Here is a 19,379-nt window from a genome sequence, read left to right as displayed (position 1 = left end):
GGTAGGTGGATTAGGGCCCATCCAGTGTAGTATCACCTTTTTTTTAGCGTAGAATAGCAGCGCTCTGGTCCTCAAGCAGACCTGGTTGGTGGTGAGGACAACGTCTGGGATTCCTAGTAAACAGAATGAAGGAGACACAATACATGGGGGGGCGTGGCCAACTACTGATGTGAGCAGTCGCACGCTACCTGACTTAACGCTTTCTCCGGAACCTATCCTGACTTTACCAGCTTATCTGAGGATCACCAGATACTCTATATCGCTTCCAGTAAGCTTATGGGGGAAAAAGCAAGCTGTGGCACAATCCCCTGATATTCTGCAACATCTGCGAGACTCCGTGCGGCCCTCCAAAATGGCAGACGAGCCGCCCCCTGACGTTCACGGCCTGCGCATCCACTTCCCATCTCGACCTCAGATCCTGAGGCATTAGAGACCAGTGCTGAGTCTCCTACGACGAGCGCCTCCACTCACCAACTTCAAGATTGAGAACAACCTCCAGGTCTTAACGGTGAGGAGGATATTACCCTTGCAGAGGTTGTCGCGACCCTTCGCTCCACTATTCAAACCTGCCACACTGCAACGATGGCTAAAGTGGACGAACTCCGAGTAGATTTTGCAATACTACGACAGGATCTTCAGCGAGTTCGGGAACGGACTGCTGAGGTGGAGCGGAGGGTAAGTGACCTCGAGGACTCCTGTAATCCCCTGCCTGAACGCCTTGATTGTTGCACCGGAGACTTGAATCGGCTGAGGCTAAATCCGACGATTTGGAAAATCGTCGCAGACGAAACAATGTCCGGTTTGTCGGGTTCCCTGAGAGATCGGAGGGGCCTGACCCTACAAAATTCCTGGAAACCTGGTTAAAGGCGGAATTTGGGGATGCACTGTTTTCCTCAGCTTTTGTAATTGAACGAGCGCACCGCATTCCTGCTAGGCCGCCACCATCGGGAGCACCTCCCAGGCCTTTGATAGCCCGTCTCCTAAATTTCAGAGACAGGGATGCGGCCTTAGCGGCAGCACGAAAAAAGGGCGAGTTACGGTATGAAAACGCAGTTGTCTCCCTATACCCGGATTTCTCAAATGATCTTCGGAAACAACGCCAACAGTTTATGTGCGTAAAAACACAATACATGGGGATCCCAGCTCCTTGGCGAAAGATTGGATTATTTGTGTCCAGTAGGTCGGCCATTCCTATAAAATGTGGTAGAAGTTGGCTTCTTGGGTGTTACATCGAGGGCAATGGTCATGGGGGTTTTCCCCTTTCACTTAAGCTTGACTGGGGTTACATAGACAGTAGAACCCCCATTTTACGTTTTTCATGGGAAGAGAAAAAAATGGTGTAAAATCCAGGAAAATGTAAAATCAGGGAAATGTATTATGTATAATCTATAAGTGGGACGACAAAACAAAAATGTAAAATGAGGGAAAACGTAAAACCTACTGTAGTTGATGAAAGAATGTATATATATATATATATATATATATATATATATATATATATATATATAGTGTATTAGTCTTGAATTGAGGTTTATACATGCTCAGTGGCCGTCTTGGAATAGAGTAGATATATATTCTGATCATCGTTCTTGGGCAGATGTGAAAGGTGAGGGTGTTCCTGCCAGAATATTCTGGTATAGGTTTGCCGTTAGTTTCATGGGATTATCAGACGCGAGGGTATCTTCCATATTGGTGACAAAGAGAGAGGGTGAGAATGTGCCGAACTGTGTCTTAAAGAGGTGTCTCATTTGAAAATACCAAAATAAAGGTCGTTGTTGGGTGGTGGTAAAGGTGTGGTGGTCTGATGTTGCAGGGTGGGATGTGAAGCACAGTTGGAGTCCTCAATAAGGTCTTTTAGATATTTGATAATTTAAAAATTAGGGATGCACCGAATCCACTTTTTTGGATTCGGCCGAACCCCCGAATCCTTTGTGAAAGATTCAGCCGAATACCGAACCGAGTCCTAATTTGCGTATGCAAATTAGGGATTGGAAGGGGAACATTTTTTTACTTCCTTGTTTTCTCACAAAAAGTCATGTGATTTCCCTCCCACCCCTAATTTGCATATGCAAATTAGGATTAGGTTCAGCAGAAGGATTCGGCCGAATCCAAATCCTTCTGAAAAAGGCCGAATCCCGAACCGAATCCTGGATTCGGTGCATCCCTATTAAAGGGATACTGTCATGGGAAAAAATTGAGAAGGAAAAACAGCAGCCTGCCAGAAAGCATTTCTCTCCTAAAGTGCAGGCACAAGTCACATGACTGGGGGCAGCTGGGAAATTGATAATATGACTAGCCCCATGTCAGATTTCAAAATTGAATATAAAAAAATCTGTTTGCTCTTTTGAGAAATGGATTTCAGTGCAGAATTCTGCTGGAGCAGAACTATTAACTGATTCATTTTGAAAAAAAAGTTTTTTCTTCAAGATGCTTCTATTTCCTAAATGAATTTCTCCCTTAAAGGGATACTGTCATGGGAAAAAATTTTTTTTCAAAATGAATCAGTTAATAGTGCTGCTCCAGCAGAATTCTGCACTGAAATCCATTTCTCAAAAGAGCAAACAGATTTTTTTATATTCAATTTTGAAATCTGACATGGGGCTAGACATTTTGTTAATTTCCCAGCTGCCCCTGGTCATGTGACTTGTGCTCTGATAAACTTCAGTCATCATTCATGTTGGAATTTTAGGGGCAGATTTATCAAGGGTCGAACTTCGAATTTGAAAAACTTTGAAATTTGAATTCAAAAACAGGTCCGTTTTCGATCGAACTCAAATCAAAGTAACAGCACATTTAAATCGTACGATTCAAAGTTTTTCCCAAAAAAAACTTTGATTTTCAAAGTCCACTAATTGACTCCAAGTGGTTCTAGGGGGTCCCCCATAGGCTAAAACAGCAATTCGGCAGGTTTTAGATGGCAAATGGTTGAAGTCGAATTTTTAAAAAGACAGTACATGATAAATTTAAAATTCGATTTTTTTTTTAAAAAAAATGAGCTGGTAATTTGCATTTTCACTTCGACCTTTGCTAAATCTGCCCCTTATTGTACTAGATTTGTTCATGAAGAACAACGTGTTCCTGCGTCTTTATTCTTCTACGGTCAATATTTCGGAAGGCTGTTTATGCGCTGCGCCATTATTGACTGGCTAACGAAACGAATAAACGAATAAATACACAAATAGCAAAGGCGTGTAGTCAATTTCTGAATGTTTGCGCCACTGCTCTTCTGTGTTTCACTTCATTACCGTTTCGCTCATCTGCTTTTCAGAAATCTTCTGCGGAAGGCAATAATGATAAAATATCTACGTATTCCCCACAGCAAATCTTTTCCTTAATTGAGTTTAATAAATGTGTATCCAGTGGTGTAACCTCATGTTACAGCTTTTATTTAGCTACTCGCCAGGGAATTGTTTATTGACATATGACAATGTGTATTCATGAATATATATATATATATATCATTGCGTCTATATTAAGTCCTGCATCATAGAGAAGAAACACAAACAATTCTATGTCTATGTATATTGCTGAGATGGAGCAGCTGTTGGACATGAATATGTTGTTGCCCCTGTGGAGACCTAAACTGGGGAGAAAACCTCTCTGCACCGCTGCAGCCTGTTAAGGTCCCATAGACGCGACGATTCTTCTTTGGTGAACGACCGATTTCAGTGCAGTCAAATTATCGTGGGGTTAGTGGGATTCAAACGATCGTACGTATTACGATTTTTCGGCCGACATCTGGCAGAAAACTTGATCAGCCAGGTTTACAAATCTTTATCGGTCCCAGTGCAATGTATGCAATGTATGCAATGTATACTCGAGTATAAGCCGAGTTTTTCAGCATCCAAAATGTGCTGATAAAGTCTACCTCGGCTTATACTCGAGTCAGCGGGCAGTAGCTGAGATTGCAGTCACTTTTAATCATTCCTATACCAACAGTTCACTTGGGGAGAGACTGCAATACACAGGGCTGTAGTTGTGTCCAGGCTTATACTCGAGTCAATAAGTTTTCCCAGTTTTCGTAGGTAAAATTAGGTACCTCGGCTTATACTCGGGTCGGCTTATACTCGAGTATATACGGTATGGCTTATACTCGGGTATATACGGTATGTTTACAGGGCCAAGCAGGAGCTACTCTTCAGTTTTGCTGCCAATATCACCTGAAATGGTCTTTTTAGTTGATGGACACATCGTACGTACATTTAAATGATCATTTTGAGATAATCGTGGTCTCACAATAACGTTTGGATCTTTTAGAAATCTTTACATCTATGGCCAGTTTAACACTCAATTGTGGGCTCAGTGAAATGAAACTCTCAGCCGGTGACATTAGAGCCATAATTGGCACCTTTTCTACAACTTTTTTTTTTATTTTCATAATAGAAAATCAAGCCGTTAACAAGACGAGACGTGAACATTAAAATGAAGTTAACAAAATAACTACAAATCATAATAATAATAAAGATAGAATCAATAACATTGAACTCCTCCCGCATCTGATGCAAACAGTCTCCTCCTCCATAGCTCCCTCCAGTCACAGCGATGAATCTGCAGCAGTAATTACTTATCTGTTCTCTTTCCCATGGTCAGACAGGAACCTCCCCCTGGGTAAGTGAATCCAATCTCCCCCAGTACTTACCCAGGTACAGAGCTCTGATTCTCTGTACTTCCTGCTCCTGGGCTGTTCTCTTTCCCATGGTCAGACAGGAACCTCCCCCTGGGTAAGTGAATCCAATCTCCCCATACTTACCCAGGTACAGAGCTCTGATTCTCTGTACTTCCTGCTCCTGGGCTGTTCTCTTTCCCATGGTCAGACAGGAACCTCCCCCTGGGTAAGTGAATCCAATCTCCCCCCAGTACTTACCCAGGTACAGAGCTCTGATTCTCTGTACTTCCTGCTCCTGGGCTGTTCTCTTTCCCATGGTCAGACAGGAACCTCCCCCTGGGTAAGTGAATCCAATCTCCCCCAGTACTTACCCAGGTACAGAGCTCTGATTCTCTGTACTTCCTGCTCCTGGGCTGTTCTCTTTCCCATGGTCAGACAGGAACCTCCCCCTGGGTAAGTGAATCCAATCTCCCCCAGTACTTACCCAGGTACAGAGCTCTGATTCTCTGTACTTCCTGCTCCTGGGCTGTTCTCTTTCCCATGGTCAGACAGGAACCTCCCCCTGGGTAAGTGAATCCAATCTCCCCCAGTACTTACCCAGGTACAGAGCTCTGATTCTCTGTACTTCCTGCTCCTGGGCTGTTCTCTTTCCCATGGTCAGACAGGAACCTCCCCCTGGGTAAGTGAATCCAATCTCCCCCAGTACTTACCCAGGTACAGAGCTCTGATTCTCTGTACTCCTGCTCCTGGGCTGTTCTCTTTCCCATGGTCAGACAGGAACCTCCCCCTGGGTAAGTGAATCCAATCTCCCCCAGTAACTTACCCAGGTACAGAGCTCTGATTCTCTGTACTTCCTGCTCCTGGGCTGTTCTCTTTCCCATGGTCAGACAGGAACCTCCCCCTGGGTAAGTGAATCCAATCTCCCCCAGTACTTACCCAGGTACAGAGCTCTGATTCTCTGTACTTCCTGCTCCTGGGCTGTTCTCTTTCCATGGTCAGACAGGAACCTCCCCCTGGGTAAGTGAATCCAATCTCCCCCAGTACTTACCCAGGTACAGAGCTCTGATTCTCTGTACTTCCTGCTCCTGGGCTGTTCTCTTTTCCCATGGTCAGACAGGAACCTCCCCCTGGGTAAGTGAATCCAATCTCCCCCAGTACTTACCCAGGTACAGAGCTCTGATTCTCTGTACTTCCTGCTCCTGGGCTGTTCTCTTTCCCATGGTCAGACAGGAACCTCCCCCTGGGGTAAGTGAATCCAATCTCCCCCAGTACTTACCCAGGTACAGAGCTCTGATTCTCTGTACTTCCTGCTCCTGGGCTGTTCTCTTTCCCATGGTCAGACAGGAACCTCCCCCTGGGTAAGTGAATCCAATCTCCCCCAGTACTTACCCAGGTACAGAGCTCTGATTCTCTGTACTTCCTGCTCCTGGGCTGTTCTCTTTCCATGGTCAGACAGGAACCTCCCCCTGGGTAAGTGAATCCCAATCTCCCCCAGTACTTACCCAGGTACAGAAGCTCTGATTCTCTGTACTTCCTGCTCCTTGGGCTGTTCTCTTTCCCATGGTCAGACAGGAACCTCCCCCTGGGTAAGTGAATCCAATCTCCCCCAGTACTTACCCAGGTACAGAGCTCTGATTCTCTGTACTTCCTGCTCCTGGGCTGTTCTCTTTCCCATGGTCAGACAGGAACCTCCCCCTGGGTAAGTGAATCCAATCTCCCCAGTACTTACCCAGGTACAGAGCTCTGATTCTCTGTACTTCCTGCTCCTGGGCTGTTCTCTTTCCCATGGTCAGACAGGAACCTCCCCCTGGGTAAGTGAATCCAATCTCCCCCAGTACTTACCCAGGTACAGAGCTCTGATTCTCTGTACTTCCTGCTCCTGGGCTGTTCTCTTTCCCATGGTCAGACAGGAACCTCCCCCTGGTAAGTGAATCCAATCTCCCCAGTACTTACCCAGGTACAGAGCTCTGATTCTCTGTACTTCCTGCTCCTGGGCTGTTCTCTTTCCCATGGTCAGACAGGAACCTCCCCCTGGGTAAGTGAATCCAATCTCCCCCAGTACTTACCCAGGTACAGAGCTCTGATTCTCTGTACTTCCTGCTCCTGGGCTGTTCTCTTTCCCATGGTCAGACAGGAACCTCCCCCTGGGTAAGTGAATCCAATCTCCCCCAGTACTTACCCAGGTACAGAGCTCTGATTCTCTGTACTTCCTGCTCCTGGGCTGTTCTCTTTCCCATGGTCAGACAGGAACCTCCCCCTGGGTAAGTGAATCCAATCTCCCCCAGTACTTACCCAGGTACAGAGCTCTGATTCTCTGTACTTCCTGCTCCTGGGCTGTTCTCTTTCCCATGGTCAGACAGGAACCTCCCCCTGGGTAAGTGAATCCAATCTCCCCCAGTACTTACCCAGGTACAGAGCTCTGATTCTCTGTACTTCCTGCTCCTGGGCTGTTCTCTTTCCCATGGTCAGACAGGAACCTCCCCCTGGGTAAGTGAATCCAATCTCCCCCAGTACTTACCCAGGTACAGAGCTCTGATTCTCTGTACTTCCTGCTCCTGGGCTGTTCTCTTTCCCATGGTCAGACAGGAACCTCCCCCTGGGTAAGTGAATCCAATCTCCCCCAGTACTTACCCAGGTACAGAGCTCTGATTCTCTGTACTTCCTGCTCCTGGGCTGTTCTCTTTCCCATGGTCAGACAGGAACCTCCCCCTGGGTAAGTGAATCCAATCTCCCCCAGTACTTACCCAGGTACAGAGCTCTGATTCTCTGTACTTCCTGCTCCTGGGCTGTTCTCTTTCCCATGGTCAGACAGGAACCTCCCCCTGGGTAAGTGAATCCAATCTCCCCCAGTACTTACCCAGGTACAGAGCTCTGATTCTCTGTACTTCCTGCTCCTGGGCTGTTCTCTTTCCCATGGTCAGACAGGAACCTCCCCCTGGGTAAGTGAATCCAATCTCCCCCAGTACTTACCCAGGTACAGAGCTCTGATTCTCTGTACTTCCTGCTCCTGGGCTGTTCTCTTTCCCATGGTCAGACAGGAACCTCCCCCTGGGTAAGTGAATCCAATCTCCCCCAGTACTTACCCAGGTACAGAGCTCTGATTCTCTGTACTTCCTGCTCCTGGGCTGTTCTCTTTCCCATGGTCAGACAGGAACCTCCCCCTGGGTAAGTGAATCCAATCTCCCCCAGTACTTACCCAGGTACAGAGCTCTGATTCTCTGTACTTCCTGCTCCTGGGCTGTTCTCTTTCCCATGGTCAGACAGGAACCTCCCCCTGGGTAAGTGAATCCAATCTCCCCCAGTACTTACCCAGGTACAGAGCTCTGATTCTCTGTACTTCCTGCTCCTGGGCTGTTCTCTTTCCCATGGTCAGACAGGAACCTCCCCCTGGGTAAGTGAATCCAATCTCCCCCAGTACTTACCCAGGTACAGAGCTCTGATTCTCTGTACTTCCTGCTCCTGGGCTGTTCTCTTTCCCATGGTCAGACAGGAACCTCCCCCTGGGTAAGTGAATCCAATCTCCCCCAGTACTTACCCAGGTACAGAGCTCTGATTCTCTGTACTTCCTGCTCCTGGGCTGTTCTCTTTCCCATGGTCAGACAGGAACCTCCCCCTGGGTAAGTGAATCCAATCTCCCCCAGTACTTACCCAGGTACAGAGCTCTGATTCTCTGTACTTCCTGCTCCTGGGCTGTTCTCTTTCCCATGGTCAGACAGGAACCTCCCCCTGGGTAAGTGAATCCAATCTCCCCCAGTACTTACCCAGGTACAGAGCTCTGATTCTCTGTACTTCCTGCTCCTGGGCTGTTCTCTTTCCCATGGTCAGACAGGAACCTCCCCCTGGGTAAGTGAATCCAATCTCCCCCAGTACTTACCCAGGTACAGAGCTCTGATTCTCTGTACTTCCTGCTCCTGGGCTGTTCTCTTTCCCATGGTCAGACAGGAACCTCCCCCTGGGTAAGTGAATCCAATCTCCCCCAGTACTTACCCAGGTACAGAGCTCTGATTCTCTGTACTTCCTGCTCCTGGGCTGTTCTCTTTCCCATGGTCAGACAGGAACCTCCCCCTGGGTAAGTGAATCCAATCTCCCCCAGTACTTACCCAGGTACAGAGCTTCTGATTCTCTGTACTTCCTGCTCCTGGGCTGTTCTCTTTCCCATGGTCAGACAGGAACCTCCCCCTGGGTAAGTGAATCCAATCTCCCCCAGTACTTACCCAGGTACAGAGCTCTGATTCTCTGTACTTCCTGCTCCTGGGCTGTTCTCTTTCCCATGGTCAGACAGGAACCTCCCCCTGGGTAAGTGAATCCAATCTCCCCCAGTACTTACCCAGGTACAGAGCTCTGATTCTCTGTACTTCCTGCTCCTGGGCTGTTCTCTTTCCCATGGTCAGACAGGAACCTCCCCCTGGGTAAGTGAATCCAATCTCCCCCAGTACTTACCCAGGTACAGAGCTCTGATTCTCTGTACTTCCTGCTCCTGGGCTGTTCTCTTTCCCATGGTCAGACAGGAACCTCCCCCTGGGTAAGTGAATCCAATCTCCCCCAGTACTTACCCAGGTACAGAGCTCTGATTCTCTGTACTTCCTGCTCCTGGGCTGTTCTCTTTCCCATGGTCAGACAGGAACCTCCCCCTGGGTAAGTGAATCCAATCTCCCCCAGTACTTACCCAGGTACAGAGCTCTGATTCTCTGTACTTCCTGCTCCTGGGCTGTTCTCTTTCCCATGGTCAGACAGGAACCTCCCCCTGGGTAAGTGAATCCAATCTCCCCCAGTACTTACCCAGGTACAGAGCTCTGATTCTCTGTACTTCCTGCTCCTGGGCTGTTCTCTTTCCCATGGTCAGACAGGAACCTCCCCCTGGGTAAGTGAATCCAATCTCCCCAGTACTTACCCAGGTACAGAGCTCTGATTCTCTGTACTTCCTGCTCCTGGGCTGTTCTCTTTCCCATGGTCAGACAGGAACCTCCCCCTGGGTAAGTGAATCCAATCTCCCCCAGTACTTACCCAGGTACAGAGCTCTGATTCTCTGTACTTCCTGCTCCTGGGCTGTTCTCTTTCCCATGGTCAGACAGGAACCTCCCCCTGGGTAAGTGAATCCAATCTCCCCCAGTACTTACCCAGGTACAGAGCTCTGATTCTCTGTACTTCCTGCTCCTGGGCTGTTCTCTTTCCCATGGTCAGACAGGAACCTCCCCCTGGGTAAGTGAATCCAATCTCCCCCAGTACTTACCCAGGTACAGAGCTCTGATTCTCTGTACTTCCTGCTCCTGGGCTGTTCTCTTTCCCATGGTCAGACAGGAACCTCCCCCTGGGTAAGTGAATCCAATCTCCCCCAGTACTTACCCAGGTACAGAGCTCTGATTCTCTGTACTTCCTGCTCCTGGGCTGTTCTCTTTCCCATGGTCAGACAGGAACCTCCCCCTGGGTAAGTGAATCCAATCTCCCCCAGTACTTACCCAGGTACAGAGCTCTGATTCTCTGTACTTCCTGCTCCTGGGCTGTTCTCTTTCCCATGGTCAGACAGGAACCTCCCCCTGGGTAAGTGAATCCAATCTCCCCCAGTACTTACCCAGGTACAGAGCTCTGATTCTCTGTACTTCCTGCTCCTGGGCTGTTCTCTTTCCCATGGTCAGACAGGAACCTCCCCCTGGGTAAGTGAATCCAATCTCCCCCAGTACTTACCCAGGTACAGAGCTCTGATTCTCTGTACTTCCTGCTCCTGGGCTGTTCTCTTTCCCATGGTCAGACAGGAACCTCCCCCTGGGTAAGTGAATCCAATCTCCCCCAGTACTTACCCAGGTACAGAGCTCTGATTCTCTGTACTTCCTGCTCCTGGGCTGTTCTCTTTCCCATGGTCAGACAGGAACCTCCCCCTGGGTAAGTGAATCCAATCTCCCCCAGTACTTACCCAGGTACAGAGCTCTGATTCTCTGTACTTCCTGCTCCTGGGCTGTTCTCTTTCCCATGGTCAGACAGGAACCTCCCCCTGGGTAAGTGAATCCAATCTCCCCCAGTACTTACCCAGGTACAGAGCTCTGATTCTCTGTACTTCCTGCTCCTGGGCTGTTCTCTTTCCCATGGTCAGACAGGAACCTCCCCCTGGGTAAGTGAATCCAATCTCCCCCAGTACTTACCCAGGTACAGAGCTCTGATTCTCTGTACTTCCTGCTCCTGGGCTGTTCTCTTTCCCATGGTCAGACAGGAACCTCCCCCTGGGTAAGTGAATCCAATCTCCCCCAGTACTTACCCAGGTACAGAGCTCTGATTCTCTGTACTTCCTGCTCCTGGGCTGTTCTCTTTCCCATGGTCAGACAGGAACCTCCCCCTGGGTAAGTGAATCCAATCTCCCCCAGTACTTACCCAGGTACAGAGCTCTGATTCTCTGTACTTCCTGCTCCTGGGCTGTTCTCTTTCCCATGGTCAGACAGGAACCTCCCCCTGGGTAAGTGAATCCAATCTCCCCCAGTACTTACCCAGGTACAGAGCTCTGATTCTCTGTACTTCCTGCTCTTGGGCTGTTCTCTTTCCCATGGTCAGACAGGAACCTCCCCCTGGGTAAGTGAATCCAATCTCCCCCAGTACTTACCCAGATACAGAGCTCTGATTCTCTGTACTTCCTGCTCCTGGGCTGTTCTCTTTCCCATGGTCAGACAGGAACCTCCCCCTGGGTAAGTGAATCCAATCTCCCCCAGTACTTACCCAGGTACAGAGCTCTGATTCTCTGTACTTCCTGCTCCTGGGCTGCTCTCTTTCCATTGGTTACATTTGACTGAGAAAGTGATTGCAATAATCGTGGGAAAGAGAACAGCCTTGTCGCTAACAATAAATATGGTGGATAACAGAAGTCATTCATGGCTGAGGGAAAGTCAAATCATCTCCAACCAATCAGATTGTGCCATTAGGGCGGGTACCAAGGAGTCAGATAAAAGGCAATGAGGAGGCGGGACTCAGTGGTAGAATCTAGGTTCTTTATTATAGCAAACAGCAGGAGACCCATTGGATCACATCTCTGTCCCTGGGCGGAGCTTCTTACAAAATGGCAAAATTTAAAGTAAAGACACGACTGGTTTAAGTTGGGGGGAGAGGGGGGGGGCTGCAGTGCAGCTTTTGTACAACATGCGGTGTCGCATTCCTTCCTGTGTGCGGCGCTGCTATTACAATGGGCAAATGAAAAAGAAAAACCAAAGCAAATTCCATGTCTCGGCAGGGAGGCAGAGGCACGCCGTACTACTACTACCAGCCAAGCTGCACTGGGGTTACACTAGCTGCACATCCCCAGCCCTTGCTATACTCCATACCATTAGTGATTGCTACAGGACACAATTCCCAGCATTATCTGCCTGGGGGGGAAGGGTAAAGAAAAAAAGAAGCTGAAGTGAGTGTCAGCCTGGTGGCCGGGCAGAGTGGGCACCGCTGGTGGAAGGGTAGGATTTAATTTACAAAAATCTACACTTTTCTACCCTACATGATGCTGCGATGCTACTGGTGCACTGACGGGAAGGGGGCGGGGCTGGGGCTTCTGATTGGAGGAGCAGAACTGGGGCTGCCGTACAACTAAACAACAAAGCAACTCAAACCTCAATACAACTTTCCCTTTAAATAAATGATGTTTCAGAGCCACATGGGGGCCACTGGGGCCCAAGGGGAAACCAAACAGAATCATCCTTAGAAAATAAAGGGGCGTGTCAGGCCTGGGGGAGGAGTGTCAGGCCTGGGGGGGAAGGAAATGCACCTTACAAAAGTTTTTGTATTTTTTTTCTTTTTCTCCTGTAAAGTGAGCGCTCGGCTCCTCCCCGGGGGCCCAATCACTTCCGCACGCGCAGCGACTTCCTCTGGCTCGACTTGCCCTTTGCTGCGGGTTTCACTGGTTTCTTGGCGGCCGCGGGTTTCTTGGGGGGCCGGCTGACTGGCTTCTTGGCGGCAGGAGGAGGAGGAGCCGGGGCGGCCTTTCCCTTCTTGGATTTTGGAGGAGGGGTGGGGGGGCTTTTTTCTGGACACTTTTTGCCTTCCCTCGTGATGGGGGGGCTCTCTTTTTGGGTTTGGGTGGGGGGGCCCTTGTCCTGGATTTGGGCGGAGCCTTCTTCTTGTGCATCCTGTACAGATTGGGATAAATAGAAATATTGGGGGGTAATTAAAGTTCTGCAGGTTCATTAGGGGAATAAATGACTGGGGGTGATTAAACAACACTGTCCCCCAACTTCATTACCCATGGACACGCCCCGGGGGGTTCATTTGCTATTAAATATTGGGGTACAGTGGGACCCAGGTACATCACAAGGGGGGCCACTAAGAGAAGGGGCTCAGGGTATCACTGCCTCTCCCGGGGGTTATAGTTGTGGAATTAGTATTGGGGGGAGGGGGAAGTCCCCCAGTAACAGTCACACGAGCCCCTTTACTTACCTCCGTTTTGGAGGGGGTTCCTCTTCCTCGGATTCTTCCTCTTCAGACTCCTCCTCCTCCTCATCATCATCAGACTCCTCCTCTGACTCCTCCTCCTTCTCCTGGGGTTTCTCAGGGAACAGCACGTAGGGGCTGCAGGGACATTGAATGGGCAGATAAGAGGCGGAGTCATACAAGTTTAGAGGGGGCGGGGCCCGCAGCTACTTACCTTGGGTAATATGGGAAGCAGAGCTGGTAGGTCCCACTGAAACCCTTCCCGGAGATTTGCTCCAACCAACCGTTCTTCTCGCATTTCTGCAGCGTCCTCTTCAGCAGATGCACTGGAACGAGCAGAGCGTTAGTCAGGGGCCCCTACACTCAGCAGTTAATGGGGGACATAAGACTGCACTAGCCCCATGCATGGAGATACAGGGGAGCAGCACACACACACGCAGGAGGGTAGAGTTTATTTAACGCTGTGGCAGAACTGTAACACTCACCCTGGAAGCTGGAGTTGACCCCTGGGTGGTTCTCCAGGACATACTTTTTGATGGCGGTGGTTGAGCAAGTCTTGGGCTCGTTCATGGCGGTTATGGCGGCCAGTATGGCATCCTCAAAGGCTCCACCCACCAGAAGAGGCTTGTCTCCTGCCCGCTTCAGCTGTGGGACAGGGTAAGGGGTGAATGTGCTGAGTGGCCAATCAGTGACTCAGCCTCAGTGTGAGCCCTCCAGTCGTTTCAGTGGCCACTCACTCTCCCTGGCACATATTAACCCTGCAGCTGCCACTAATGCTCAAACTGTATCTTGCCCCAATTCCACTTCCTCATAGACCAGCGGGTCCCAGGGCATAAATGTGCCAAGCAAGGACCACACACACACACACACACACACACAGACACACACAGACAGACAAGACACACAGACAGACAGACAGACAGACACACAGACAGACAAGACACAGACAGACACACACAGACAGACAGACAAACACACAGACAAACACACACAGACACACACACACACAGACAGACACACACTGGCAGAAATAAGAAGAACAAAGTGTCAGCTCTCACCTGGAATGTGCCGGAAGCTCCTTTGCCAGTGATCTGCTCCAGTTGCCCTTTCTCTACAGCTCTCTGCAAGGCGTTCTTCAGCAGCTGAGGTCTGCCCGGGGCCACAAGAGGAGGAGCATAGAAACAGAGTTAAAGTAATTTCCTGCTCAGGCCATGCTTCATGTAAGGGGGCATCACTGAGGGGGTAGGTATAGGCAGAGGGGAGGAGCACAGGGAGACTGCGGGACACCCACCTGATATCCACCTTGAGTTTGGGGTAGTGCTGGGACAGGTACTTCTTGATGAGACTGTACGAGGCCTCCTTGGGCTCACAGACGCGGGTAAATGCCAGGGGCAAGATATCCTCCAGTTTGACACTGGGCTGGTCCCCGGCGGGGGCGCTGCTTCTCTGTAACAGAAACAAGTGGCATTTGTGATTGTCAGCTCAGCAGCCTCACTCTACTGAACACTAGCGGGACAAGTGCCCCCAGAGGGGCAGCAATGACAGGAAACTCACGGGTTTTACCTTCTTGTCTCGGGACTTGGCAGCGGATTTGCCAGAATTCTGAACCACCACGAAACTGCCGGACGCACCTTTCCCTTTCACCTGGTGGGACACAGGGCAATTAGCCACTCCCACAACATCACCCCCTCCATAGAGTAAATGAGTGACGGGCAGTACCCACCTGGCGGATAATTCCTCTCTCCAGTTCCCGCTTGAGCGCCTGTTTGAGCAGATAGCCCCTGCGCTCCAGCTCCAGGGAGGGGTACTTACTGATGATGTACTTGCGCATGGCCACCACCGACGCACCGCCCTTCTGGAAACAGGCCTGGGGGGGGGGAGAATCGAAATGTCAGAGACACATGGGGGGCACGGCTGAGGGGTGACTATGAACCCCATTACTATGAATGGAAGAGATGAAACCCCGCCTCTCACCTTAATTGCCTCGGTCAGGATGGCGTCCATCTTGGGGCGGGAGGAGGAAGACACGTAAGTTTGTTTCTGGGCCCGAGCCCTCTGACTGGCAGAGAGAGTCGCCCACGATGGAATCGTCTTCTTCACTTTCTTTTCTTTCTCCTTCGACTGTTCCTTCTCTTCCCTAAATAATATATATAATAAATGCACATACACCTGCAGGAGTACAATCCCAGCATGCTCTAGTTCATAGAGAACACAGATTCCCAGCATGCTCTAGTTCATAGAGAACACAGATTCCCAGCATGCTCTAGTTCATAGAGAACACAGATTCCCAGCATGCTCTAGTTCATAGAGAATGCAGGGAGTAGCAGATTCCCAGCATGCTCTAATTTCTTACTCCTTTTTGGTCTCCTCAGTTATCTGTCCATCTTCCTTCTTCTCCTCGTCAGGCTCCGCCTCCTTGGGCTGCTCCGTCTCGCTGGAAGTGGCCGGGGGGGTCTCCTGCTCTTCCCCAGTAGAAGCCGATTCCTCGGAGCTGGCATCTGCCTCTGGGAAACGAGACGGACATCAGTGCAACTGTCATGAGTCACTTGTCTCCCAACTGCCACCCGAGGAGCAGCCAGAACACAACAGAGTTCACTTACAATCAGCTCCCACACTCACGTCAACCAATCGCTCTCATTTAGTTCAAAGGAAATCAGCTGTTAGGGTGGGGGATATACTGGGGGACTTAATGGCCAATTATATATCATTACCCTAAAGGTCTGTGTCTACAAAAGGGGGTTTAGCAAAACAAATTGGCACTGAAATAATTTCATGTATAGAAATAATGGAATAATGGAATGTGACTTTGGTCCCACAAGATGTTTGGCAGGATCAGTCACTTTATAATCCAGAGTTGTGACCCTGACTATAACTGGAATCCCTGCCATAAAGCAAGACTCAGATGCTGTTTGCCACAGAGTAGGGACGTAGCACTTGCAAGAACATAGAACTATTAATTCAGTGAGGACAAGGTATAAATGGATATTGGGGAGTTGCTTGGAATTTCATTGCTTCAGGAGTCAGAAGCAACAGTGCAGAGAAGAGATTCAGTGAGAAAGAGGAAAGAGTGGATACTGGGACGTTGCTTACAGTTACATTGTTTCATAAGTCAGAACCAGCAGTACAGAGACCCAGTGAGAATGGGGAAAGAGTGGATACTGGGAAATTCCTTGACATTGTTTTAGGAGTCAGTATGTGGGGGAAGTTCCCCTGCAATTGGTCTGCTGACAGTAAGGGATTTGGCCTCAAACACAGACACCACCACAGAAGCACTTGCCGTCAGCTGATCTCCACTCAGTAGGAAACTCCATTTTGATCCAGTGGAGGATGCTGGGACATTACCTGCTTTTTCCTTGCTCTCAGCCGGGCGGTTCTTGGGAGGAGTCTCTTGGGCGGACGAGTTGACCGCACGGCGGATGGGCATTGTGATATCACTTGGACCTGTGGGGGGGTAGAATACAGATCAAAGGTTCGTACAAATTTCGGACCCTATGTGGATCATCCTGACATGTTTTGTACCATAGAGATCGGTCGTTCAGTTGTTGGAACAGGTTAGAAGATTTATATTGACTATTGACCATATCACTGGGAAACTGTCACATAAAACTTTCCTACGACTGCGTCTGTCACTTAATGGGCCGAGGATCATGTGATTTGTTCTCTTTACTACTTTATATTATTAATCTGAATGGTCAGGAGATTGTTACAGACACAGGCTAATAATTAGGGATGCACCGAATCCACTATTTTGGAACCAAATCCTAATTTGCATATGCGAATTAGGGGTGGAAATGGGAAAAAAGTTTTACTTCCATGTTTTGTGACAAAAAGGTCACACGATTTCCCTCCCTGACCCTAATTTGCATATGCAAAATAGGATACGGTTCTCCAGGCAGAAGGATTTGGCTGAATCCTGCTGAAAAAGGCTGAATCCTGGATTTGGTGCATCACTACTAATAATCTGCAGCTCCAAGAGCACTCGTTATCCTTTCTAATATTTTATACTCGTTATCTAATAATATTAATTAGGAGGGTGTATACATCACAACATGAGACCTGGGCCCCTCACAATACATTAAGAGGCTGGGGGGGCACTCAGGGAAATAATCAAGGGATAATAATCAAGGGAATGATCAGGGGAATGGGGGGGAAATCAGGGGGAAAAATCAGAGGAACAAGGGGAAAAATCAGGGGAATGGGGAATAACAAAGGGGAATGGGGGGGGGGAAATCAGGGGAATAATAAAGGGGAATAATCAGGGTACAGGACACACACAGTCACACACATACAAACACACACAGCAGCCAATCGGTGAGGAGAGTCAGGGGCCAGTGAATGAGCCAATCAGGAGGCAGAATGTATCAGGAGGGAATTGTGGGTAAAGTAAAGCTGAAAGGAGACAGATAAACAACAAGTGCAGAGAGATTTAAGCTCCATGAGGAGTTGGAGACAAAACAGCATCAGATCGAGGCACCAGGGGGCCCCAGACTATTGCGCAGTACAATAAAGGGCCACAGAACCCCCAGCAAATAACAGACAAAGTCAGCCAATCAGCGCGCACTGCCTCCCCCGCAGCCAATCAGCGCGCAGCCACACAAGCAGGGAGAAAACACAAAACAAAGAGGTTACGGCGAGGGGGCGGGCACTAGAGGACCGGACTGACCAATCACGAGTCGCTGCATCTTTCGAACGAGCAGGGGGCGGAGCATGCGCGTGCGCGCGGAGAGGCAAATAAGGGCTGTTTGGCGCAAGAAATAAGGGGAGGCCGCGGCCCTACGGGGCAATTATGTGGCTGAAGCGATAATAGCGCGAGACATGACGAGCTGGACTCCTCCTTGTGCCGGTCACTCCCACGCGATACAGACGCCGCTCTGCTGCTCCGATACACCCCGAGCAATTGCACACTCTGCGCCCGCCGCTACCGCTGCCCCGAACCGTCTCACTCACCTCCGGGACCGCTACAACCGAACTGCAGCCTCCTGCTCGCGCTCTCCCGTCACAGCCACGCCCCCTCCGCTGTGCGCCCGCACGTCATCTCCATGGCAACCTCCGGCTGCGCGATGGCCACGCCCCCTCCTCTTGCCTGAGAATCAACCGGCATGCACCGGGGCACAGGCCTGTCCACAGCAAAATACATCAACTGGCTGATGCCTGGCCTGAGGCTACACTGCCCCTGTGCATGCTGGGTAGCGATGAGTCTGAGGCTACACTGCCCCTGTGCATGCTGGGTAGGGATGAGTCTGAGGCTACACTGCCCCTGTGCATGCTGGGTAGCGATGAGTCTGAGGTAACACAATAATCAATTGGGGCTTTTTTTGGTGGCATCATCCAATGAGAAGACAGTTTGTGCTCATGCTCAGTTGTCACTGTCTGCTGATCCCTTGGAGGAGTTGGGGGGTTATTTACTAAACTCGAATACCCCAAACGCGACGTCTCAAACCTGTCGTTGTATAAAAGTCAGTGGGAAGAGTCGTATTGATTTGTGGTTGTGTCGGGGGTTTCAGGCAATTTCATGATGTTTTCGGAGCCTTCAGGTGAAAATTCCAAAAGATTCGGAGCTTTTGGGGAAAATTCACGAAAAAATCCTGAAAATCCGAGCTTTTCCTGCAAAGCAAATTTTTGGGAAAATGTAAAAATAAATAAGCGTTAAAACCCCGAGCGGCTCGAAGTTTGTAGCAGTCGATATTGAGATAAATTCGGACCTTAATAAATAACCCCGTAATTCTTACACTTTCAGTCATTTAGGGGGTTATTTACTAAGCCCCGAATGCAAAAATCACAAAAAATTTGTGATTTCTTTTTTTTATAAAACCGGGCTTTTAAAAAATCACAAATTCTTTTGGAATTTATTAAACCCCCGGCGCTGGAAAACTCTGAATCTGAAATGCCGGCGTCTCAGACCTGTCGAGGTCAATGGGAGAATTGATTTGCGCTGGGTCTCCTGCCAAACCCCAAAGTTTTCGGAGGTTTCGGACACAAATCGGAGGTTTCGGGTGAAAAATTGTTAAAAAGCCGAGCGGCTTAGATCAGAGTTTGTAGCAGACAATATTGAGATAAATTCGGATCTTGATAAATAAGCCCCCACATGTTACAAGTACAAGAAATACCCGGGAGCCCCTTCTTTGTGCAGATTGGGGGATTGAATGAGCACAAATGTGTCCCATAAAGTGACAATACACAATATATCTGTATCAAATCATTACACTGAATAACTACTTCTCCTAAAGCAAAGAACTGCTGCTGAATTGAGACGGGATGAGGCTTTCAGGGGATGCTGGGAATTGTAGTACAACAAGCTGGATATCATTCATGTATATAATGGACGACATACAGGGAATATTATATGAGTGTATATGAATATATATCAGAAGAGTGTACA

At 49.1% G+C, this 19,379-nt stretch overlaps 1 protein-coding gene across 1 annotated transcript; it reads right to left on the bottom strand.

The window, feature by feature from the left end:
* Positions 1-11,560: 11,560 nt before the first annotated feature.
* hp1bp3.L (heterochromatin protein 1 binding protein 3 L homeolog) lies at positions 11,561-18,104 on the bottom strand. Its single transcript, XM_018241846.2, is given in 13 exon segments — positions 11,561-12,603; positions 12,606-12,699; positions 13,007-13,138; positions 13,215-13,326; positions 13,486-13,645; positions 14,059-14,149; positions 14,292-14,446; positions 14,564-14,644; positions 14,724-14,867; positions 14,975-15,137; positions 15,354-15,504; positions 16,343-16,441; positions 17,948-18,104. Coding segments are annotated over 12 exon segments (1,557 nt in total). The 5' UTR covers positions 16,425-16,441; positions 17,948-18,104; the 3' UTR covers positions 11,561-12,411.
* Between the last annotated feature and the right edge of the window lie 1,275 nt (positions 18,105-19,379).

The sequence above is a fragment of the Xenopus laevis genome, chromosome 7L (assembly GCF_017654675.1).
Source record: "Xenopus laevis strain J_2021 chromosome 7L, Xenopus_laevis_v10.1, whole genome shotgun sequence".
Classification (NCBI taxonomy): Eukaryota; Metazoa; Chordata; class Amphibia; order Anura; family Pipidae; genus Xenopus; species Xenopus laevis.
This window is presented reverse-complemented; position numbering and strand designations above follow the sequence as displayed.